The sequence below is a fragment of the Orbicella faveolata genome, unplaced genomic scaffold (genome assembly GCF_042242905.1).
Source record: "Orbicella faveolata isolate gen_17 unplaced genomic scaffold, um_ofav_v1 contig_48, whole genome shotgun sequence".
Lineage (NCBI taxonomy): Eukaryota > Metazoa > Cnidaria > Anthozoa > Scleractinia > Merulinidae > Orbicella > Orbicella faveolata.
Window position 1 is genome coordinate 10,769,866 of NW_028301578.1, and position 24,507 is coordinate 10,794,372.

The 24,507-nt window shown below is 39.9% G+C and overlaps 2 protein-coding genes and 1 pseudogene across 2 annotated transcripts; 2 read left to right on the forward strand and 1 right to left on the reverse strand.

Annotated features, from left to right (window-relative positions):
- Positions 1–1,204: 1,204 nt before the first annotated feature.
- On the forward strand, positions 1,205–4,080 carry LOC110063382 (uncharacterized). The gene is made up of 2 exons (XM_020770356.2): positions 1,205–2,841; positions 3,169–4,080. The coding sequence occupies exon 1, from the start codon at positions 1,371–1,373 to the stop codon at positions 2,838–2,840; it is 1,470 nt and encodes a 489-aa protein (XP_020626015.2). The 5' UTR covers positions 1,205–1,370; the 3' UTR covers position 2,841; positions 3,169–4,080.
- Positions 4,081–6,143: 2,063 nt separating this feature from the next.
- Positions 6,144–7,199, forward strand: LOC149096501 (uncharacterized; annotated as a pseudogene).
- Positions 7,195–15,503, reverse strand: LOC149096502 (cyclic GMP-AMP synthase-like receptor 2). Its single transcript, XM_089280714.1, has 2 exons — positions 13,986–15,503; positions 7,195–9,853 (listed from the first exon to the last, which is right to left on the reverse strand). Exon 2 carries the CDS (start codon positions 9,780–9,782, stop codon positions 8,793–8,795), a length of 990 nt encoding a protein of 329 aa, XP_089136840.1. The 5' UTR covers positions 9,783–9,853; positions 13,986–15,503; the 3' UTR covers positions 7,195–8,792.
- Between the last annotated feature and the right edge of the window lie 9,004 nt (positions 15,504–24,507).

Below are 24,507 nucleotides of genomic sequence, written 5' to 3' on the forward strand. Positions count from 1 at the left end.
TAGCCTGTGAGCCTGCGACCTTGGACCCAGCGACATTCAGGCTATTTCAACTTATTTGTAGAACTGAAGGAGATTCTCTTGGTACCTTTCAAGTGTCCACAATTGTCTTTTGATAGGACTTAGATTTTCCACTAGCGCGCGCATTTTAACTGACACCTGCTACATATTTTGGTGCTTCTAGGGCTCATTACAGGCTCGATTGTCGCCGCTCTTTTGAGTCCGGTCTGCGTGTCTCCCCGAGAGGAAGAGAGGCACCACCAGGTTCCTTTCCCAAACAGCGACTGGTAATCGAGCCTTGGTCTATTATCATTCTATGTCGTTAATAAACAGGAAATATGAAACTATAGTTATGTTAAGAAACGTTTTATTTCCTGCATTGCGTTCATGACTGGTAAATGTACCTTTAGCCCCCAATTGAATGGGGGTGTGCGGCCCGCTTCCCAAAACCCTTGCCCTATTTATGACCAATTTTCCCTACCTTATTTATGACCCGGCCAAAAATTCTATATTCTATTTTTGACCGTTGCGGGTGGCACAGTTGCCCTAAACATAATTTATGAAGGGCTTTTTTGATGGTATTATCGATAATGATGAAGAAGTAGCTTCTTCTAAAAATCATATCCAGTTCACGACTAGCATGCAAAAATCATAACCTATTTATGACCAAAATGGCCAAACTCGATACCCTATTTATGACCAAAATGGTTGAAAAACTCTACCCTTTGGGGCCGCATACACTTATATAGCCCATGTGAGGGAGTACCCCCACCCACAGGCTTTACCCTGACATTCTATCAGTAATCAATATCAGAGTCAACATTGGTGCCTGTTAGGAGTAATCACAGGGTATAATTTTTCCTACAAAGCCTCTCGAAGTAAGTAAAATTTACATTCGTTCCAGTTTGAAAAATTCAATGCGAACAGTAACGATTGTTTTACTTTATTTGCAAGTTAAATCAAACTTTCATGTATAAATTTGTTTTTTATTAGCTTAAATATTTCTTTAATGCCTAATAGCATGGTTAATTAGTAAACAAAATACTCAATCAAAACGATTGTCACACTCTCCATTTTTGATGAGGAAAAATGATCGATTATTCTCTCTTGCGATAAACTGATGATAAAAAAGAATGGCTTACCATGTGATAAATATTCAACTCAATTTAACTGGTTGTTCATTTGTCAATTCAGTTTGACCAGCTGTTTCTAACAGCCTTTAATGTTTGACTTTATATTACATATTCAAAACGGTCAGACAAAAACCTGAAAACCGAAACGTATTCGATCTTTCGTCAGCTGTTTATAAATAGGCTTTTCCCTGTTTTGGTTTTATTTTGCACTAAAAATCCTATTTAATTCAATCGCGAAATATGCCTGAGAGATCGTTAAAAGGTTGGTTTAAGCTCGCTTTCCATTTGTTCGTCAGCGAACAGTGGGAAAAGGTCAGAGAAGTCGTCGAAGACAATGACGCTACCTACAGATGGTTGAAGGAACAAATTCTGCGCGAGATTCGCATCATCGAAGAAAGAGCGTTTCGAAGTTTCCTCGGTTCGGCAGCTCTAAACGTACGTGATCGACTCATCGCGTTGAAACATGTCAACCCTGACGAAGAAACTTTCAATAAAGTCAAGTTTTGGTTGAAGCAGCAGACAGGAAAGTTTACTTTAGAAGACAGCGACAACTCGACAGAAGACAGAGTGGTTGGGTGCAAGATTGCCCTGCTCGAGGCTTCGTTCCTGTACTTCGACGAACCCCAAGTGGTAGCTAAATACTTTCGCTTTTTGCTGACAAAACTGCGTGGCGTTGGCGGTGTGGATTCTGCGATTGAGGCAAAAGACAACCCCACTATTTTAGCTCAAGCGAAGATCATTAACGATGCAGCCAAGGAATACGTATTAAGTCTGGGACAAGAGCTCGGTGATTGGCCGGATTTTGAGATCCCCTCCGAGGCCCTACCGACTGACAAGGCCGATTATGAGCCCCCTGAGATTTGGTGCTTCGGTGATTATGGCATGGCTGATGGTCAGATGAGTTACCCTGAGAAAGTGGCCATCGACAAAGACGGCCAGTTCCTCGTGCTGGAAGAACACACAATTGGAATGGGTGGAGTGGAGACCATCCAGAGAATTCAGCTGTTCAGCCCCAAAGGGAAATTCTTAAGATGCGTGCTGAAAAGAGGGCAAGGAAAAGTTAATGGTATGACGGATTTCTGCCTCACCAAAGATGGCAACATTCTCGTCGCAGATGATGACGAAGACGGTAAAAGCAGAATTCAGATATTCGACTACGAAGGTAACACGCTTTTGCAGATCACCTCAGAGGTCGAAGCACCGGATATGGCTACTCGTTTCAATAGCCTAGCTGTCGATCCCGACAGCAAGATCATCGCCGGAGACTTCGTTGCCATGTGTGTCCACGTGTTTTCCACCGAGGGTAAAACCGTCTGCAAGTTCGGAAAGCTGGGTCGAGGAGATGGCGAGTTCCAGACCATCAGCAACGTGGCTTGTGACGTCACCGGGAAAATCTACGTATCGGATTCAGTACTTAAAAGAATCCAAGTGTTTGACAGTGATGGAAATTTCCTGTCCGTGTTTGGTCCCAATGGCACTCACCTGCGCTATATGGTGTTTGACGCTACAAGAGGCGAGGTGTACGGCTCCGACTACGAGAATCACAAAGTCAAAGTGTACACGACGGTTGGCGAGCCGCTGAGAGCGCATGGCAAATACGGCACCGCCCTGAACGAGTGTTGGTTTCCGTACGGTCTGGCTCTGATGAACGACGGTAAGGTGGCCGTTGCCGAGAGGGAGAATCACAGGATCACCGTGGTGAAGATATAAGGTAATTCTGTTTATATAATAAGTCAAATTATTCTCGCATTTTGATTGGTTCTGACTTCTGATCTACAGGAGAACAGACGACATAGATGACGACATTAACATTTTTGGTTTCCTTATTATATAAAAAGGTAGACTCTATGTCGCTGTGCATCTTTTCAGTAATAGATCTCAGATCATCTGACCACATTTTGGACGTCATCTGTGATCAATTACTGAACAGACGCACAGCAAACATGGCCAGATTTCGTTCCCAAAAACTTGGCAGTGAAGTTGATTATCGTATGTGTTGTAGTCGGAAGTGATTTAATAATTTTTTTTCTTGATGCAGATGCTGGCACAAAGGATGAACGCTGCAGCTAATTAAAGAAAGAAGAAAAATTTGCAAGGTGTATGGAATATAATTTTTCACGTTATTATTGTAAGATAGTTGTGTGGCGATAAGTAGATTCATTGGTATGCAGGCTACGTAATTTTGCTAAGAAGTTGACATTTAAGGAGTTTGTCCGTTAGGAGTTGTCACTCGACGGCATCTCTGATTTTGATCACTTCATTCAGAAAATCTTGTTTAAGTAAAATTCCCGTGTTTTTATTTAGTACATTTGTTGAATTAATAATTATAACAGGGCCGTTTATGTTTGCTGTAATAAACTTTGCTAGGGCTGTTTATGTCTGATCAATAAGGGAGACGCCCCCTCTTGTATGAGTGGTGTTTTCTTGCTTGTTTTAAGTTCAAAATTATTTTGTTCGCGTTTCACTGCAGTGATTAGACAGCAAATACAGATTGTCAAAATTTACTTTTTGGCACTTTTTTTGGGGGGGGAGGGGGTACAGTGGTAATGACAGTGCGGACTATTCTTCCAAGAATACGGCCGTTGTGCCTGAAATTTGAATAGACCAATCAGAAATCAACAGGCGGGAAAAACTGGCTCATGTGGAGAATTGCTATTGAAGTCCTCTTTTAATTTGCGTCCTCGGTGCTCTAATAACATGGTTTCAGTTAGAGCACAATCAGTGCATTATTTTTGGGAATGAAACCATGGATAAATAGTCCAGGAATTTAGCCAATCACATCATGTCTTCAGACCTTTCGCTCGTGCCAAAGCCGCGTCGGCGTAGAGGAACTGGCAACTCTGGGGGGCGAGAATGGATAAAGAGTAGGAATCAAAGCTTTCTCGATATATACTGTAATAAAAGTCATAAGACTTCAAAAAAAATAATAATAAAATGATGCTTGTTAAAACTGTTCACGTTGTCATTTCGATAGACATCATTTCTCCTGGATTTCGAAGCTGATTTTGGGCGTTAATCCTTGATTTCAAATCAACCGAAACATGCTTATTTTTGGAATTTACGCCAGACCAGCGATTGTCAATTAACTTGAATAGCGATCTTGATCAATCCAGTTCTAAAACACAGTACAAACTTGCACCCGTTATAGTGGCCCATCAGGCCGGAGCAGTTATCCCGGTTTCTGTACCATAAGGGACCGGTCACTATTTATCACCTGGGGGGTGGCAGAGGACTTAGGAGGGGTTAGGATGTCAGAAGGGGGTATCAGTCAAAATATCACATGCCCATACAGACTTGGTGAACGGCTATTTAGCACTCTAAAAAGTGACTTTGCAGTTTCCGAGCACTTGGGATGGTTAGATTGCTGATATGTCAACTGACATCAGTCACAGTGTTCTCAATGGGCGAATCTTTGCTGACGTCATTGCTTACATTTTTTCTCATTAACATACGACTTTGCGCATAGAAGGCATCATGCTAGACACGATTTTACTAGAAAAACTTAAAGAGCTTGTGAAACTTAGTAAGTGGTGAAATGTTTGGCTCTTTGGGTGTAATATTCGTAGAGAAATTGGCTTTCAAAAACATCAAAATTTCTGTGTGGTAAAAGCGCTAATGAGCTCATATATTCTTTGTAAGATTTTGAGCTTTTAAACCCTCCTCGCACAAAAAAGTATTCTATACATCGCGCTCAAATTCCTTGGGACAGTTAATCGTGCTGTGCCCTTTCAATATTCAGTAATAATCTCTTTGTAGCTCCATCAGAAACTGTATCGCTTATGGTAATGAGGCAAATATTGTAAACAAAGATTCTCCTATAGAACGGCGGAATTCTACCGGCTGTAAAATCGAATGTAGCCACCTATTACGTTCATTAAAATTTGTACACATATAAAAGTAAATTAAGACTTACAGACTGAGACGTTTCAAGAAGAATTTCGCATCCACCATCGCCAGTGAAAAGATCCAGGAATTAACACGAGATCATGGTGTCCTTCGACGTAGAGTCGCTGTTTACCAACGTACCTATCGAGGGAGCCTTTCAAGCCGCGCTACGGAAACTGGAGAGTGACGCAGACCTGACTGACCGCACGACGCTAACACCAGTTGAAATCGCGGACCTCTTGAATTTCGTGTTAAGATCTACGTACTTCCAGTTCAATGGATCAATTTACGAAGAACGAGACGGCGCAGCCATATGGGATGCCCAGTATCCGCGGTTATTGCTATAGTGAAACCTCTATTAAGCGGACCCCCAATTAAGCGGACATCCTCTATTAAGGTGGCCGAACACAGTTTTCGCGCGCGCTTTTGCTGATGCAATTGAGCGCGCGCTCAAGGATTGCAAAGAGCGATCATTTTATATACTCAACACCGCACTATCTGTGCCATTTTTTCTCTATTATTGAACGCAGTGTATTGATGGCTTTAGTCTTTTATTACAAAGATACGTTAGAAAAGCTAACGACGCAAAGAAACCAGCAATTCTCAGCTTTCTCTTTGTTACCGAAAGAACCCGGTTAAATGCAGCGCATGCGCAGTTGCTCGAAAACTTGAGACCGATTGCTTTTGCAGAAACTTGCGGATTTCTGACGATCCAGTCGTTAGAATTTCAAGAAATTTGGCAAAAAAAAATAGTTCAGAAACCTCTATTAAGCGGACACCAGACTGAATCGACAATGTGGCATTGGATTACGTACTTGAAATAGTCGATTGTATGTACCTGTATTATCGTTGCTGTATGGAAAGGGCATTACTACAAACAAATGAAAGTTGGTAATGAAAGCTGACGAACATTGCGCAACTGTTATACACCTTTATTAAGCGGGCACCCTTTATTAGGCGAACACTTGGGAAGGTTCCGAGGGTGTCCGTTTAATAGAGGTTTTACTGTAATTTCTACATGAAGGCATTTGAAGAACAAACAATAGAGTCCGCCCCTCGCAAGCCTAAGATCTGGAAGCGCTATGTAGATGATACCTTCACCATCCTGGATCGGGATAGAGTTGACCTCTTCCTACAACACCTAAATCGTCAACAACCATCTTTATCCGTTTCACCGTGGAGATCGAGAATGACAACAAGATCGCCTTTCTCGACACGTCAGTTTATAGAGAAACAGATGGCCGCCTTACCACCAGTGTCTACAGGAAGCCAACACATACTGATCAGTACCTAGCGTATGATTCACATCACACCCGGTCAGTAAAACGCGGTATTGTGAAGTGTCTGTAGGGCTAAACGTCTCGTGACTAAACCACCAGTAATCGCTGGAGAGGAGAAACACCATTTATCTGTACTTGTTTCTAACAGATACCCCTTCTCTTTTGTGCAGAAGATCACAAAGACAAGAACAGCCCCAGGAAGAGAGCCCGTCGCAGAGTTTAAATCCACCGCCGTTTTATCTTATGTCCAAGGAGTATCGGAGCCTCTCCGCTGCTGTTTAGAATAACAAGGCATTCGCAACGTCTTCAAGTCTGACAAGACACTTCTGTCAAACTTACTGTGACCAAAGGACACCGTCGACCCAGCTAAACAAGATGGCGTAGACTACAGGATTCCTTACGAAGTGCGGCAAAGTCTACATCGGGGAAACAGGGAGACCTATGCTGGAGAGGATCAAAGGAGACGACGGACATATACGACACGCCCGTACCCAGACCCTAACAGTTTCTGAACACGCCCACGAGACCGGCCACTATCCTATTTGGAACGAGGTCAAGTTTATTGATCGAGATCCTCAGTGGTACACACGTAGGGTCAAGGAAGCTATTCACATAAGACTTCACCCTAATAACATTAACAGGGATAGCGTAATTGACATTCCTGAAGCAGGGATGCCCACGATCAAAAAACACAACAACAGGAAAACGGCACAACAGCGTACCGTTGAGGGAACAGCTACGCGCCGGAACAATGGAACAATGCGAGGATCGAAATGCACCAATCACAGCCGACCTTCGTGATATAAATGATGCCGCGTAATCAGTCGACCTCATCGCCTGAAGAAGACTAGAAGTAAGCAGTCGAAACGTCGCGATCTACATCCCAAGTGACTACAGCGTGAAACAAAAGAAAATAGACTTTAATATTACATGTTATTTTATAACTTTTGAGTACGCACTTTAATAAAATAGATCATAATCCTTCCTTTTATGGACATTTACAAAATGCATGACATAATATAGAGCAGCATTATTAAACATATTGGTTGCATTCAAAGTCACTTTTCATGGTGTCCAACAATCATTAGATGTTTGGACCCACATGGGTTAAATGTTCATCAGATTTGCTTTTTAATGGTCTATGTGCCAAAAAACTTCCAGAATTTTGTGAATTTTGATAAATCCTCTATGAGCTTGTTTATATAAATGTCAGCACAATGCTCTACCAACTTATATAAGCATGTCTGATTACGAGTATCAATATCAATGCTTTCCACACCACTGATTAGTACATAAATGAGATGTCCATTTGACTTTGAGCCGATGATTGTACTGCATGCAGGGATGTATGTGACTGGTGCAGGGTGATGTCTGAATAGTTCCTCAAACCTCTGCAGGGTGATGTGGAAATGCACTACCTAAACTTTCAAATTTCTGGGCTTCTGGTTGGTCGTTTGGCTATCAAAAAGTCATTAATCACCTGGCCATGGTATAAGAAACTAAATGTATCCATAAAAAGTCAGATTAATTTTCGGTAAAATTAAGCTGAATTTGTAAAAGAAAGTACTCAAAATTGGACCTAATTTCACTGAATCCTAATCATACCTTTTTTAATTAATTAAATGATATTGTAGTCAGAGTTTAATATCAAACGAACTAATATTTACAATTGCAGTATAACAATTATAAATACAATAATGATCAGGCAGTGTTATATGTGTATACATTAAAATAGGTCAGACGTGGCATTGACACTGGCCTGATTGGTACTAGTGGTTTGTGCATAATTAGTAGCAGCGTGTGCATAAATACTACACGCAGTACTAAAGGAAAGGATTCCCAACACCTTCTAATAATTATACATTTATATAGTGCTAATACTATAAAATATTCAAAAGCGCTTTACATAACAAGAAGCTAACAAACTAAAACAAAGATCTATAAAAAGCAAAAAATGTGCTAAAAATACAAAGATGTATTCAACCTTCAACCATTGCTAGGAATTAAAATCCACCCATTTCAAGATCCTTTAAGAATTTGTTGGATCCCATAACTAGATCAAAATCCCGCTGATTGACATATCCAACTGCACGTTTATAGTGCTCAATGGCCTGGTTCCTTTCCATAGCTAAATATTCCCTGACACGTTTAACTTTTCCAGCTTTATCTTTGGGAGTAAAATTTTTAAGACATTCTGCAAACTTAGCTAAAGTGGGTTCTTCTTCCAATTTCTTTTGTACCAACCCAATTTGTTCCCCTGCTCTCACTTTAATAAGGTAACTGATCCAAATTGTGTAAGTGAAAACTTTCCAAGCTTCTAACTTATTAATTGGATCAAGGAAGTAGTCTGCAATATCATCCTGAAATTTAAACCCCAGACCCTTATACATGAGAAACACCCATGGTCTTCCAGGGAAAGATATAGGATTTTGACAAACTCTAGCAACCTGATCCCTAGCGTTTTGACAATCTCCTTCAGACAAACCTTCTAACAGATTCATCTCTGGAATGAATAATTAGGTAACTTTCTTGATGTTAGATAACCCAGAAGATCATCTAGCAGACCCAGTACCCTTTCTCCAATCTTGGAATCACTCCAGTAGTCAGAAGGAAGCTTCTCCAGAGCCCATAGGAGTGTTGTTTTAAGATGGTAAGAGCACAAGATTTTGGGGTTGGAAAATTCTTCTGCTGCAATCACTTTAAGGAACTTGTAACTATTTTTCTGTGTCTGAGTCATGTTTTTGGAAAGTGTTAGCTCTGCTTTAGAGAATGATATTCTCCACTCAGTGTCTGGGTTCCCACCAGGGGATGGTTTTGGAACAACATGATGTCCTTTTTGTACGATCCTTTCAACCACTTCTCTGTTCGGCCATTGTCGTCTTCGCGTTTTCCATGGTTCTGCAGGAAGAGGCCATCCACTTACCTCCAAAGCAAACACCAAATCTACTTCAAGTTTTCTGGACACTGCTAATTTGATAGAAGTGTTTGGTCCCACACTTGCTTCAACGGGATATGTAGGACCTGCAATATTTGTTTCAACATTCCAATTAGCATCTCTCCTTGTGTTGAGAGCATCTGCACCAGCTTGCAATTTTCCACTCCTCCATAACTTAGAAGGTTTTACATAAGTATACTCTTCCCCCTTGCTATTTCTTGCTTCAAAAACTACATCCACTCCATATTGTTCTTTCAAGAAACGTATTTCGTTTGGATTGTTGACAATTAGCCAAAGGAATCCTTGTTTTCCAGGAAGATGGTCGAGATTTGCTTGTGTCAATTTTACTTTACCACTCAAACCAAAGTACATCGTATCAACATCAGGTAGTTTGGTGCTAACATACAGACCCTCAGGCAGACTTCCAGTTGGTAACCAGCTTCTATCATTCTCAAGTTGTCTGGAGATATTATTAAAGTGATACTCTGCAACAGGGTTTCGTAACATTGGTACCAGGTCTTCATAATGTTTATTGACAGTTTCCTTATCCATGATTATTCTTTTAACTCTTTAGACAAGATAATTTCTTCATCTCCTGTGGTATTTATCAGACGATTTGACATCTATAAAAAAAATCACAACAATATTAAATATTTGGAATCTTTAGTCACTCATTACACGACTTTAGGCCAAATACAAGGGTTTACTGCCGATGACTTTAGCAACATTTGCCAGAATTAATAAAATCAGAAAAAAAATCAATACTTTTGAAAATTTAATAGCGAATTTATGGTCATAATTGAAAGCAATAGGGACATCTAGATCCGATCTTGTGACAGACTAAATTTCGTGAACCAATCGTAGTAATGTATAAAGAAGACAGTCATGATTGGTTACTCTGTCAACTATATTAGAGCGGTTTTCAATTGAGTGTCGAAGAGTAATTGGTTTTACACGAACTACGCTAGATGATTGGCTTAAAAAACTCGCGCCAGATTTTCATCCAATCAGAAGTAAAACCAAAACAAATCGTGACTCACTCGCACGCGTTTTCCCGCGCTTTACGTCAGCTACATGTGATTACTTCGAGTTTTGATTGGTTCATTGTTTCGTCTGTCCTTTGTCATTGGCTAGCGTAATTACTTTGGTTTTGGTTTTACGACACATGTAGTAATCGTGGATTACAGCGGTTTTCATTTGAGTGTCGAAAGTAATTAGACAATTACTTTGGTTTTGGTTTTGGTTTTACTACGGTTTGAGATTGGCTGAGTAGTCTAATTGGTAAGTAATTGGTTTGGTTTGGGTTTTACGACACTCAATTGAAAACCGCTCTAAATAGTGCGTTTGAGTATTGGTAGGTTTGGTATGTTAAAAAAGTAAAAACTATAGGAACAGCATTTTGTGCCTAAACTGTTAGGTAGGCGTGAAATTGGCCTCCCTCCAGCAGGGGCAAAAACAAATGAATTGATCGCAAAGCACATGCATATGAGAGGGTCTGTTCTCGTTTATACATGTATTATGTAATATTGGTTACGACTGGTCAGTAAATGACACGCACTGCAGTTGGTGAGCCGCATTAAGTTCGCAGTCCGCGTTTTATACCTGAGTCCATGTTTTATAACCAGTCCGTAATGCTTAGTCCGCTTTTATCCCTACGCCCGTGTTTTATACCCAGTCCGCAGTCCATGTTTTATACTGACCGTATCAATCGACACAAACGATGCCTGTTCTGTCAGTATGCGAGACAACATGCCTTTACCACCAAGACTAGGACAACTATTCTGTTTACAAACACGACTTTGAATCGCCTTGGATTTGGGGAAACAGCATCTTCACTTCCAAAACAATAAAACGGAGAACATTTTGGACTGTACCAAAGCAATTCTGTGGGAGTTGAACTCTTTTCCAATGTAAACACTTCTGTTGGGTTTATGTTACATATTTTTGGCACAGAAATCTAGCCCAGCGAAGTAAAACTACACATTTCCTCCTTTGATTTATTCAGCAGAAAGCAGCGTTGGTTTTGGTCAAAGAAAAGAGGGTACACAACACGCAGCCAAACTACAGCTTTCTCTTCATACTAAAAGTCGTACACATTTCGAGAAGACATGTCTGCAAGGTTTTTTAATGCCATTAACTCTAACTTTGAACTTTAAATAAACAACTTATCCGCTACAATCCACAACAAGCTGCCTCGATACTCGGAAGTCCACAATAGTGTAAAACACTCAAAAGAAAGCACATGGACAAACATGGAGTTGACATCATTCGTCTCCTGAAGAATTTTTTTGTGGGGAGGGGGGTAAATTGGTGTCCACACAAAGATACATACACAAAAACCTGAATTATTCCGCATTACCCTATTAGAACTGAGTTCTCTCGAACGCAATAAAAGGCAGTGAATAATTTAATCTATGATCAGGGTCGACTTGAACGGGTGTGATGTTAAAAGCCACAAAGAGCACCAAAGAGGGTGGAAAGATTTCCCCTTCCCTATAAATTATGCAGTGTTTATTGAGTTTTACTCCGTGAGTGTTAAAGAAAAACAGCTATAATTTATCACGCGGCAGCAAGACAGATATGTCCCTTATGGATCATTGAATATTGTCTGATATTTATTGTTGGTCGGCGATAAATCCTTATATGCTAGATTTCACTTTTTCGTAACAAAACCATGATTTTTGTAACAAAACCAACACATAGAAGAGTGCAGGTGTTAGCGTGAGCTCAACCAAAACAATCTTTTACTCGACCAAAACAGACGCGACTGAATGCTAAATCCAATATTTCCGCTTCAAATTCTTGCATGACGAACATAACGGACCACTGTTCAGAAACTGTAAAGCTAGTTAAAAAAAACTTAAAAGTTGTTGTCACTGACTTAAAAATCTTAAAATAGACATTTCGGCTAAAATACTATAACCTTCTTCAGTGATGGAATGAATGTTAACGGCATCTAAATTAACGACCACGCACAGATCCCAGACATTAACAAAATGCTAAATTAATCCCTAGCGAGTTCCTCACATTCTTATAAACATCTCATTTACATTTAGACGCCGTTAACATTCATTCCATCACTGAAGAAGGTTATAGTATTTTAGCCGAAACGTCTATTTTAAGATTTTTAAGTCAGTGACAACAACTTTTAAGTTTTTATTATTATGCCTGACTACAACTACAGTATTTGTAAAGCTAGTTATTTTCATTAACTGAAGAATACCCTGCCACATCGAACCCTTTACTGAAAAATGGTGGCTACGCGTACACGGTACGCAGTGAGAAATATATACAAGAGAGGAACCTGTCTTAGTTGCTGGCTACGCGGTACAGTGTGTTGCCCGGTTTCCGGCCGCTACCAGTTTCTGGCCTAAAAAAAATCATTTTCGTTGATATTGGTAACTTCTCGTCCACCGAAGCGTACCGACGGAAAAACGAACATTTAAGCTATAAATTGATCGTTTTAACGGGCTTTTTGGACAAGAAACGACCGAGCAAGGACGAATTTTGTTCAGGTGAGTAAACGTTTACCAACTAATTTTTGCGAGGTTCACTGCACACCAAAGCTACCGTATAAATGCAAATAGCTCGTTTCGTAGGAAATGTATCAAGGAGCTTCATAATTTTTTGACAGAATTTAGATTAAAGATGAAAGTTGTTAGGGGTTCAGTCATCACAAGCTAGAATTGAGCTGTTTCTAATTTTCAGCCGCCCAACTCTTAACGAAAGTTTGAAGCTAGTGTGCCAGTTTCCGGCCACCAAGAGACACATTACTCAAAACTTAAAATTATGCAGTGAAATATCTTAAGTTTATAATCTACAGCTCGAAGAATTAATGACACGTAAAAAATAAGCACAAAAACAGCTAAAGCAAGTACATGTTTATAACTCGTACGTATTTGTTACCAGAAATAACGCGCGTGCCCGGTGCAGGGTACATACCATCCACCCCGTAGTAATTATTTTGCTTTGAAAACCTTATGTACGATCACTAAGCCATTTTTAGCGAGCGAAGGGACTGACAAGTCGGTTTTAGTCGATTAAAGTCGAGCGGCTCAAAGGAAATGGTCTATATCTCTATGGCCGGAAATTGGAATAGCTAGACGGAAACTGGTCAACTTACTAGCTTTGCCAAAAATGTCATAATATTTTTAATACTCAAGAAAGGCAGCCAACCTTTAAACATTTTAAAGGTAGGTAAATGAACTTTATTTGATAGAAAACTGAGAAATTTTGCGTGAAGTTATAACTATTACAAACTATAGTGGCCGGAAACTGGACAACATACTGTACCCGGTACGTAGTGAGTAATGTTTACAAGAGAAGAAGTTATCTTAGTTGCTGGCAATACGCAGTACGCGGTACACAGTGAGTTTCGGCTCGTGGATTAAAGAACGAGTTATATTCATGAACAAATTACATACTTCAACTTGAATTAATAAGTTTCTGCGTACCGCGTAGCCGGCTACAAAGAATTTAGATTGAGTGGCAGGGTATTCTGCAGTCAAGCCCAAATGGAGTTTCATTTGTAAACATACAGGTCACCGAGGGAGGACTTGAAAGAAGCCATTTACATTAGCTTACCGTAAAGCAAATGTGAAAACCACAATAAATGACACTGCAGTTTTTCAATCAAAGAATTCAGTGAAGGATGTCTTTGAAAATTCCAGAGATAAGCTTAATTTTGGTGCTAAAATGTCGTTTGAGTAGGCCAACATTTCAATCACTAATGAATACATAAAGTAAAAAACTTACCAATTCGAGCAAAACTCTGTTTTCGCTTCTTCTTCGTCCATTTCCAAGCTGTGAAAGTTTCTTTTCAGCAAAGCAGGTCGGGTTTAAATGTAAATGTAGTTAAATGGGTAACAGAGCTGAAAAACGTTTGCGCAATGCATCACGAGCCAGAGCTAACCGGAAGCTCAAAAATTCGCCAGGTCCGGTTGCTATGGGGTGATGTCATTTATCTGTTAGGTTGCTGTCACCGCAAGACTTTCCAGGTGATCTGGTGACGTCATTGCGCGAGACCGGAGAGAAAATTTTATTGCCGTATCCCATAAGGGAGCCCGCGCGTAGTGAGTTTGCATTTGAATGATGGCGGTCACTGCCAGTGTGTTGATGCTTTTCAGAATTATTTTGTCTTGTCTTATACCGCGCTTGGAACTCGGAATTGTGCTCTACATATGAGAAGTGTTGATTTGGACAGTTGGGAAGTCTCTTTCGACGGTGAATCTTTTCTACACTTGGATGGAAGCGATTTGAGTACTTTAATCGCACAACATGCAGCGCTGGCCGCATCGCAATTGTAAGCTTGAAAATCACTTGGTGTTTTACTTCAATTTGCTTTTAATAGTGTTCTTTCTATATAGTATTAAAGGTACTGTATTCCATCGATCTCTAGTTTGCTTTTACTTCGTCACTCATTTTATTATTATCGTATGTCGGCCACAGCACTAGTTCGGTCGACCATTCGATCAAACGCTCTCCAACTCAGTAAAGAAAAAAATTTAATAATCTGAATGGCACACGCCAAGAATTGCTAGAAAAGATTGGCCTGACCTTTAATAAATTTGGAGAGGTAGTTGTGGGCTATGTTGACATTGAGAATTACATTACACTATTTCTAAGTCAGTCAGGTGTACAGAGTGCAGTTACAACACCAACCAACAGCATCATGATGGTTTCCCATGGCTGAAATGGTCACGCCATTTCACAGGGGAGAAAAGTGTCAGAGTGAAAATCATCGAGCCCTATAATTTACTGAGCACAGTGTAACAGTTGCTCTTTGGTTGGGAAATGATGACTATGACACTGTCCAAAAATGCACGGGGGCAGTTTATGAACAGCTTACACAACTTCAAACAATCAAACATGCACTAACCCACACCCCTGACTCCCTGGCGTTTTTTGCAAGTATTTCGCGAGCGAAAGCACAAAAATAAACCATATGCGCAGTAACCACAGACACAAGATCAGGTTTCAAGACATCGTTTATTTAAAGTTCAATAAATGATGGGTCGAAATATTAAAAAATGTTAACAAAAAGAACTCAACCTGATGTACAAAACTTGTGAGAAAACAAGAAATTATATTATTTCTTTACCGCACGACAAGAAGCAAAGAAAATTGACTTTGCGAAAATGAGTTAATTATTGACCTTGGAGAACAAAAAAAAGAAACCAAATACAACGAAAAATAAACGCGAAGAACTCTTGTAAAATCAATCTGAAAACAAGAAATTGAGTAATTTCTTCGCCGCGCGACGAAATATGATGGCGCAGCGAAAGAAAGATGAAAGTCGTCAATCAAAAAGACGACAAAAACAAGCGAATTATTTTGAGATCAGTCGTATTTCAACTGTGTTAAATTAGTGGCCATTTTGATTCTTTTCCCAGCGGTTCTGTAGTAGCTTAATAAGACGCGGAAATATTTGAACGAAGCGAATAAACAAAATAAACAAAGCGCCTGGAGGTCGCCATAAATTAAATATCCAGAAATCCAGCGTGCAAGTTACTGTTCACTTTTAAAACCTAAAACTCCCAAATACAGGGAACCAAATGACAGAAATGCGTAAGCAAGGTCAATAACAATAGATTTTCATTCAAGCTGAGACGAAGAAACCTATTTAAAAGCAAAAATTGTTCAAAATTTTGCACACGTGCTTCGCTGCATGACCACATGTTCAAATTATTCTTTACGCTAACGCGAGTTTTTCCCGACCGCTTTTCCAAACATTTTAACACCTGTGGCTTTACCAATCGCTCCAAAAGTTGAATTCAACTTCGATGTAATAATGTACATCACCATTTTTGTTTCTTAAGTCCGAAAAGCTGCTTTAAAGCTGCGATCTGAGAGCGCTCTGATCTTCATGTTTTCGCGGTGGTTGTAGGAAGTAAACTTTCACCATGTTCACCAGAAAGTCCTACGGACTCTGTACTACTTGATCCTCCATACTGAGGCCACCTAAGCATTGATTTGTATTTTTCCTTTCTATTTTAAAGCCCAAAGCAGTAATTTATCTCTGTTAGGAGTGAAAACAAGACCTTGGAAGTTTTTAGGTTTGTCCCGCAAACGCGCCATGATTATCTGCACTTTTCGAGCGCACGATTTTAAGAAGAAAAACCGTCTTTCAAGACAGCAAGCGGCGGAAAATGGGTGGAGCAAACTTTACAAGTAGTAGGACACAAAAAACCTCATAGAATAAAACTATTGTTGGCCTGTGGAAGAAAGCCTGGAACAACGAAGCTGCGAGAAATGTTGAACAAAGTCCCGCAAGTGATGGAGGAATTGCCATTGTTTACGATCTCTGTGACGACACCAATGAGAATCCGGAGGAAAGATATCCGATTGTGCAAGACCCATCTTTAGTTCGAGCGGCACAGATGGCTTCCTTGCGTCTTCTGCACACACTTCCTTCAACCAACAAAGCTGAATACGCCATCAAAATGTATGGATCAATGGAAAGAAGGTTCAACCACCTCTTGCGGGAGAGAACTATAACATGTCATGCGCCCATCCAGAAGGCCCACAAGCCAACTCACTGACTTTGTTGGTCTAGATAATCGTGTACTGAACTTTTCTTAGTTTAAAAATCTTTAAGAATACTCGGTAGTAGAGTTATAACTCTACTCACAACCAAAGCATGATGAGAAAAAAAGCCTTCCGACTGAAAACTGCCATGTTTATCCTCACAGCCCTATCGATGTGTCGATGGACTACATGCCGAAGGTCAAGACAAGCTCTACTAGGCGCGCAAAGAATTCTGTGCGGCTTTAAAAATAATTTCTCCTTGAAAATGATTGGTTAATTATTTACGGTCAGATCACCTGGTTTGCGGTTCTATTGTGGTTAGCGATAATTGCTTTCAGTGAGAGTAATTGTGTACAAAAGTAACCTGGTTATTTTCAGATATGATCTGGCCACACAATTGATATTTTATAATAAATTTTCATAACGCGGGAATATTGCGCGGTCATATATAAAAAAGACTTCGACTTCGAATGAACCCGTCATCGGTCGTTGAAAACGGACACAAAACGAGATGTGCCTCTGAGTTAGAAGATATGGTGTCTCTCTGACGCATTTGTGCGAAATTGAGCCAGTTTCCAATCGAATTTGCCTCGAGGAGTTAAAGGAGGCGCGTGGGTTTTCTTTCACAGGAAGGGAAACAAAGGAGCTGCCCTGACTATACATTTGGATTGGTTTTCGCTTAAACCATAAAACAGTTGTTGAAAACCAAACGAAACCGCCAGCCACGATTGATTTATACATGAATTTGTTCGCCCAAGAACGACGGAGGGAACCAGAAAGTGTTTTCAGCTTGCGCTGCCCGTGACCAACCTCCCAGAGCATCGAATCAAGACAACAGCATCAAAACTCAACAAGTCAAACGCACCAAGTTAAGTCTTCCGATTAATATTTCATCTATATCATAACTTACACCCATTGTCATGCTTTTAGATTGTATGGGGACTAGATAGCTACTAAAATGTTAAATCACTATTTTCATTCGTGGGTTACACCCTAGACTGAAGTCCAGTGCACACCAGTTTTCTGACAGACGAATCCAGATATATAGTAAAATCACCATGTAGCCACATATTATATATCTGCTCTGGTTTGCCCACGCAAACGTCCTCGTAGTATTTCTACGTTACCGAGTGCTACAGGATATTTTACAAAAACCACATAATTTTTCAGTAATGTGTGACACTATAAGAAACAAACACAACAACAAAATCGTCATTTTTCCGTCGTGCGTGACATTATAGGAACATGTTACATATCCTTTCTGGTTCATCCAGGCTGAAGTCCATGCAATACAGTTGCTGAGTGCTTCGGGATATGTAACAAAATCGTCATAGTTATTTTTCCGTCGTGCGTGACATTATAGGAACATGTTACATATCCTTTCTGGTTCATCCAGACTGAAGTCCATGCAATACAGTTGCTGAGTGCTTCGGGATATGTAACAAAATCGTCATAGTTATTTTTCCGTCGTACGTGACATTATAAGAACCTGTTACTTATCCTTTTCTGGTTCACCGAGGCTGAAGTCCACGCAATGCAGTTGCTGAGTGCTTCGGGATATGTAACAAAATCGCCATAGTTATTTTTCCGTCGTGCGTGACATTATAGGAACATGTTACATATCCTTTCTGGTTCATCCAGGCTGAAGTCCATGCAATGCAGTTGCTGAGCGCTTCGGGATATGTAACAAAATCGTCATAGTTATTTTTCCGTCGTGCGTGACATTATAAGAACATGTTACATATCCTTTCTGGTTCATCCAGGCTGAAGTCCATGCAATACAGTTGCTGAGTGCTTCGGGATATGTAACAAAATCGTCATAGTTATTTTTCCGTCGTACGTGACATTATAAGAACCTGTTACTTATCCTTTTCTGGTTCACCCAAGCTGAAATCAACGCAATGCAGTTGCTGAGTGCTTCGGGATATGTAACAAAATCGCCATAGTTATTTTTTCCGTCGTGCGTGACATTATAGGAACATGTTACATATCCTTTTTGGTTCACCGAGGCTGAAGTCCATGCAATGCAGTTGCTGAGCGCTTCGGGATATGTAACAAAATCGTCATAGTTATTTTTCCGTCGTGCGTGACATTATAGGAACATGTTACATATCCTTTCTGGTTCATCCAGACTGAAGTCCATGCAATACAGTTGCTGAGTGCTTCGGGATATGTAACAAAATCGCCATAGTTATTTTTTCCGTCGTGCGTGACATCATAGGAACATGTTATATATCCTTTCTGGTTCATCCAGACTGAAGTCCATGCAATACAGTTGCTGAGTGCTTCGGGATATGTAACAAAATCGCCATAGTTATTTTTTCCGTCGTGCGTGACATTATAGGAACATGTTACATATCCTTTCTGGTTCACCGAGGCTGAAGTCCATGCAATACAGTTGCTGAGTGCTTCGGGATATGTAACAAAATCGCCATAGTTATTTTTCCGTCGTGCGTGACATTATAGGAACATGTTACATATCCTTTCTGGTTCACCCAGGCTGAAGTCCATGCAATACAGTTGCTGAGTGCTTCGGGATATGTAACAAAATCGCCATAGTTATTTTTCCGTCGTGCGTGACATTATAGGAACATGTTACATATCCTTTCTGGTTCATCCAGACTGAAGTCCATGCAATACAGTTGCTGAGTGCTTCGGGATATGTAACAAAATCGCCATAGTTATTTTTCCGTCGTGCGTGACATTATAGGAACATGTTACATATCCTTTCTGGTTCACCGAGGCTGAAGTCCATGCAATACAGTTGCTGAGTGCTTCGGGATATGTAACAAAATCGTCATAGTGATTTTTCCGTCGTGCTGTTTCCAGAATCGCGCGGCATTTCTCGTAAAGAATTACATTATGTACTCGAGATTTCTATTGCTGTTGAGAGCTTTGTCATAATTTTTGAGATAATTTCCTGACTGCCATAACATTAACTGATTTTCAAAGTGTCGGCGCACATGATCTTCGAATTCGAATACTAGAAAATTCAGATTATTTTTGGAATCACTAAGCAACAAACATGTATACAGAGAATACCCTAAACAAGTTTCAATCAGGCTTTCCGGCGGTGGAATATCTGAGAACATTTCTGACTCTCGGGCAATTGTGGGCTGTTGGGCATAGTCACTTCGCTTACTGAATAACAGTGATAACTGAGATTAGCGAAAACGTTTCATCTATACGTGCTCCGTAGCTTTACAAGAGTAAGAAATGTATCAGAAAGTGGCGTTTGCGACCCAACCTAGAAAACACATTGTTTCAACGTTATTTTTTCTTTTAATCCAAATTTTTCACGTCAGTCGCGCGATTTCCCGAAACGCCGACTACTAAAATGTTTTGTATCTTTCTGACACGATGGAATTGTGTTACAGTAAATATAATTTCACACTTTAGGATTATGACACATTCGTGCAAAACTTGACACGTTTTGTGAAACATAAACGATCACCGACAGGGATATGATTACACTGGAATGTTGTAAGCCACTGGATATCTCGTGGAGATGTAGGACTAAAAGTTCTACATCTCCACGGGATCCCAGGTCTGTTTTTTGGTTGCTAAGAACGTCTGGCTCGTTATGCATCGCGTGAAACCATAGCAACATACAAGTAAAAAAGCGGAATTTTTCAAAAAAATGAAAAGCGCCGAGGGGTTTTACTTCACATGAGACCACAGGTCACCCAAGCATAATATAAGAGTTTTTATCGAGAACTGTGGCTAAAATATAAGAGTTTGTATGGAGATCAGGAGCTGACATTAAATTGGTTCAATGTATTAATAATTTACTGAATAAAGACTCAAACATTCGATGGTGTTATTTTTTCTCCTCTTGGAGAGTTTAAACGAGATTTCAGCGAATTTTGAAAAATTTACCCCACGGTCTCTTATTATAACAACGTAGGACACATATTTCAAAAGTAGCTCAAATCTCGTTTAAACCCTCCAGGATGAGAAAAAATGACATCATTGAATGTTCAAGAGTCTTAATTCGGTAAATTACCCATACATTGAACGAATTTAATGTCAACTCCTGATCTCCTTACAAACTCTTATATTTTAGCCACAGTTATCCATACAAACTCTCATATTACGCTTGGGTGACCTGTGGTTGTACGCGCAAGCTTGTGCCTTTGAACAAAGCTTATGTAAGAAAACTCTCTATTCTGGTATAGAGTTAATTTGTGAGTATCTCATAACCAAAACCTGATTTTGATAGTTTCGTATTGTTTCTGCTTGTTTGGCGAGTTTGCAAAAATTTTTGAAAGGAAAAGCGTTCAAGTAGTTCATTGGCCACGGTGTTTTCAATTGTCAACAAATTTTTATAAAGATTTCTTTCGTTATCTTTTGTGCTCAGATGCTGCAACAAGTTTCGCCAACGCCAAAAGGCTACTGTGTGTTTCTTCAACATAATGAAATTTACACTGCGAAAATGAAACAGACAAGGAGTTCTGATAACTCAATCACCAAAAGGAAATCGTTATTCGAGTTGATAAAAGAAAGCGTCATTGCAACTTTGCTAATTATTTCTGATGCATTCTCATATTTTCAGCTAAGCTTTTAATATGTTCTCAAACATTTATCGACCCTGAACTTATTTAAAAACTAGAGACACTGTATGAGTTCGATGTACGTCATCACAGTGGTCAAAATGTTTCAAAGCGCGAGCTGAAAAAGGCATTGCCTGGAACATTGACGCGAGCTCCGTTGTCTGAACTCTTATCGACTACGGCAAATTAAATAGTCAATCAGATTGCAAGATTAGTAGTAATTGTGGTAAAATATCATAGGGACGGCCCCAATACTAGAAATGGCGGGCGCCTACGGTCTCCGTCCCCGATTGTGGCTCCTGATATAGCAAATATAAGGGAGTACCTCCCCGCCCCCTCCCCCGCAGGCTTCAACCTAACATTCTATATCAATAATCAATAGAGCTGTTTTCAGTTGCGTGTCGTAAAACCAAACGCAAACCAACTACTAATCAATTTGACTACTCAGCCAATCTCAAACCGTAGTTAAACTAAAACTAAAACCAAAAACAAAGTAATTGTCTAATTGCTTTCGACACTCGACTGAAAACCGCTCTATAAGAGTCAGCATCGGGGCCTCTTGGGGGTGATTGCTTGGTAATCACAGGGTATAATTTTTCCTATAAAGCCCCTCGAATTAAGTAAAGTTTACATTCGGTCCAGTTTGAAAAATGCAATGCGAAAAGTAACGATTGTTTGTTTCTTTATTTGCAAGCTAATCAAACTTCCATGTTTAAATTTGTTTTCATTTGCTTTAATATTTCTTTAATGCCTAACAGCATGGCTGGTTAGTCAACAAAATATTCAATCAAAATGATTGTCACACTTTCCATTTTTGCTGAGGAAAAATGATCGATTAATCTCTCTTGGCGATAAACTGATGACAAAAAAGAATGGCTTACCATGTTATAAATATTCAACTGCTCAGACTACGAGAATCACAAAGTCAAAGTGTACACGACGGCTGGCGAGCCGCTGAGAGCGCATGGAAAATACGGCACCGCTCTGGACGAGTGTTGGTTTCCGTACGGCCTGGCTCTGGTGAACGACGGTAAGGTGGCCGTTGCCGAGAGGGAGAATTACAAGATCACTGTGTTGAAGATATAAGGTAATTCTTTTTATATGATAAGTTAAATTTTTTTCTCATTTTGATTGGTTCTTGCTTCTGTTCTATAGGAGGGCAGGCATTTAGATGACATCATTAACATTTCTTTGTTTCCTCACTATATAAAAAAGATAGATCCCCTGTTGCCGTTTGTCTGTTCAGTAATAGATCACAGAGGACGTCAAATGTGGTAAGACACACGAGGCGATGGCCGAGTGTGTCACTTTCTTTTTTTTTTTATTCTTACCACATTTTGACGTCACCTGTGATCAATTACTGAACAGATGCACAACAACATGGACTCTATCTATCTAAATTGATGGCCAGACTCGTTCACAAGAACTTGGCAGCGAGGGTCATTATTCGGTGTTGTATTCGGAATAACTGTTTAATATCATTATCTTTTTTTCTTGATGCAGAAGCTGACCCAAACGACGAACAATACAGCTAAAGAAAGAATTTACAAAGGCTTTTGTTCTTGGGCCATCGTAGTTTAACGAGGAATAAAACACAAATAGCGGTGATAAACATATTAAACTTACGCATTTTAATAACTTGACGTTTCGTATGTTACGCAACATACATTTTCAAAAGTGGAATAAAGACCGTTACAATTTTAGAATTTAGAATTTACAAGCTGTATAGAGTTAAATATAGATTGTGAAAATTTACTCTTTTTCCCACTTTCTTTTTTTTTTTTTTTTTTTAGGGGGACTAAGGAGGCAGAGGGATCTAAATACTGATACAGCGCTAATGACAGTGCGGACTGAGAAAGCTTTGATTCGTCGTTTTCATCCATGCGATTGGGCGTTCTTTTTTGAAAGCAAACTCCTGATCGCAGGTTTTCTTCTCCATACGAGCCACCTAGTTGTTCCATTTTGAACACAAGATGCGGCTCCTCGTCAAATTAAAACCAGAATTGTCGAGTTAAGTATTGGAGGAGGCCAAAGCAACTTTAATTTACTATTGTCTTTATCTTTTAGCCACGACGAAAAGGCTATTATTGTGTCGTATCAGTAGGACAGCTCGGTTCTGACTGCCGCTTATACTGCGCATGCGGGTACAGCCAACGTATGCAAGGCTCGACCTCGTTCCCAGGCTCTTTTTTCCTCTGTCTCCCTTGTTGGCAACGAGTAAGGGAGGCAGAGGAGAGAGAGCCTGGGAACGAGGTTGTGCTGGGCTCCCTACGAGCGGCCACGTCACCTATCTACCTGAACCGGTGGGGTCTGGGCACATGGAAAAGATTACTCTGGAGACACACGATTTGATTGGCTAGATGTCCTAGATTCTTGGACTGAGATTTCCATAACGCTGGTTCTCCCCAAAAATATTCACTTGTAGATATCTGCCTAAAACCGTTCAATTACAGCACTTAACCCTTCAGGAGAATTGAAGTCCTCCATAAACAAAATTTATCAAAACCAATTCCAGCCAGAATTTCACCTTTGTTTTGAACTTCCTTTGCTAAAATGGGTTAACGTCCTCGGTGTTCTAATCAAATCGCTTTAGTTAGAGCTCAATCAGTGCACATTTTTGGGCATGAAACGAGGGTTAATAGTCCAGGAATTTAGCCAACCAAATCAAAAGAGTCCAGAGCCACCTTTCCCTCGTGCCAAGGTCCCGTCGGCGAAGAGGAACAGGCAACACTGGGGACGAGAAAGGATGAAAAATACGCTGTGATCCAAGCTTTCTCGATGTAGAGACTAACAAAAGTGATAAAAATAGAATACAATAAAATAGCGTTTGATACAGTTGTTTGTGTTATAGGTTTGAAAAACGTTATTTTTCCGCGTGATTATTGTAACTTTTTGGGGGGGGGGGTGGGGTGTGGAGTAGTTATGCAATGCCGGCGTTTGTCAATATACAACTTGAACAGAGACCTAAATCAATCCAGTTCTAAAAATTTAATGCAAACCCTTGAATGAATGAATGAATGAATGAATGAATGAATGAATGAATGAATGAATGAATGACAACTTTATTTAAGTCTCAGTCTTAATAGCTGAGCACAAGTGCTCTACTAATTGGGGAGACAAAAATATAAAGTAAAATGTATTCACCTTAGATTTAGTAAAATTAAGAAAATATTAAAATTGAATCCAAAAAAGCAAAA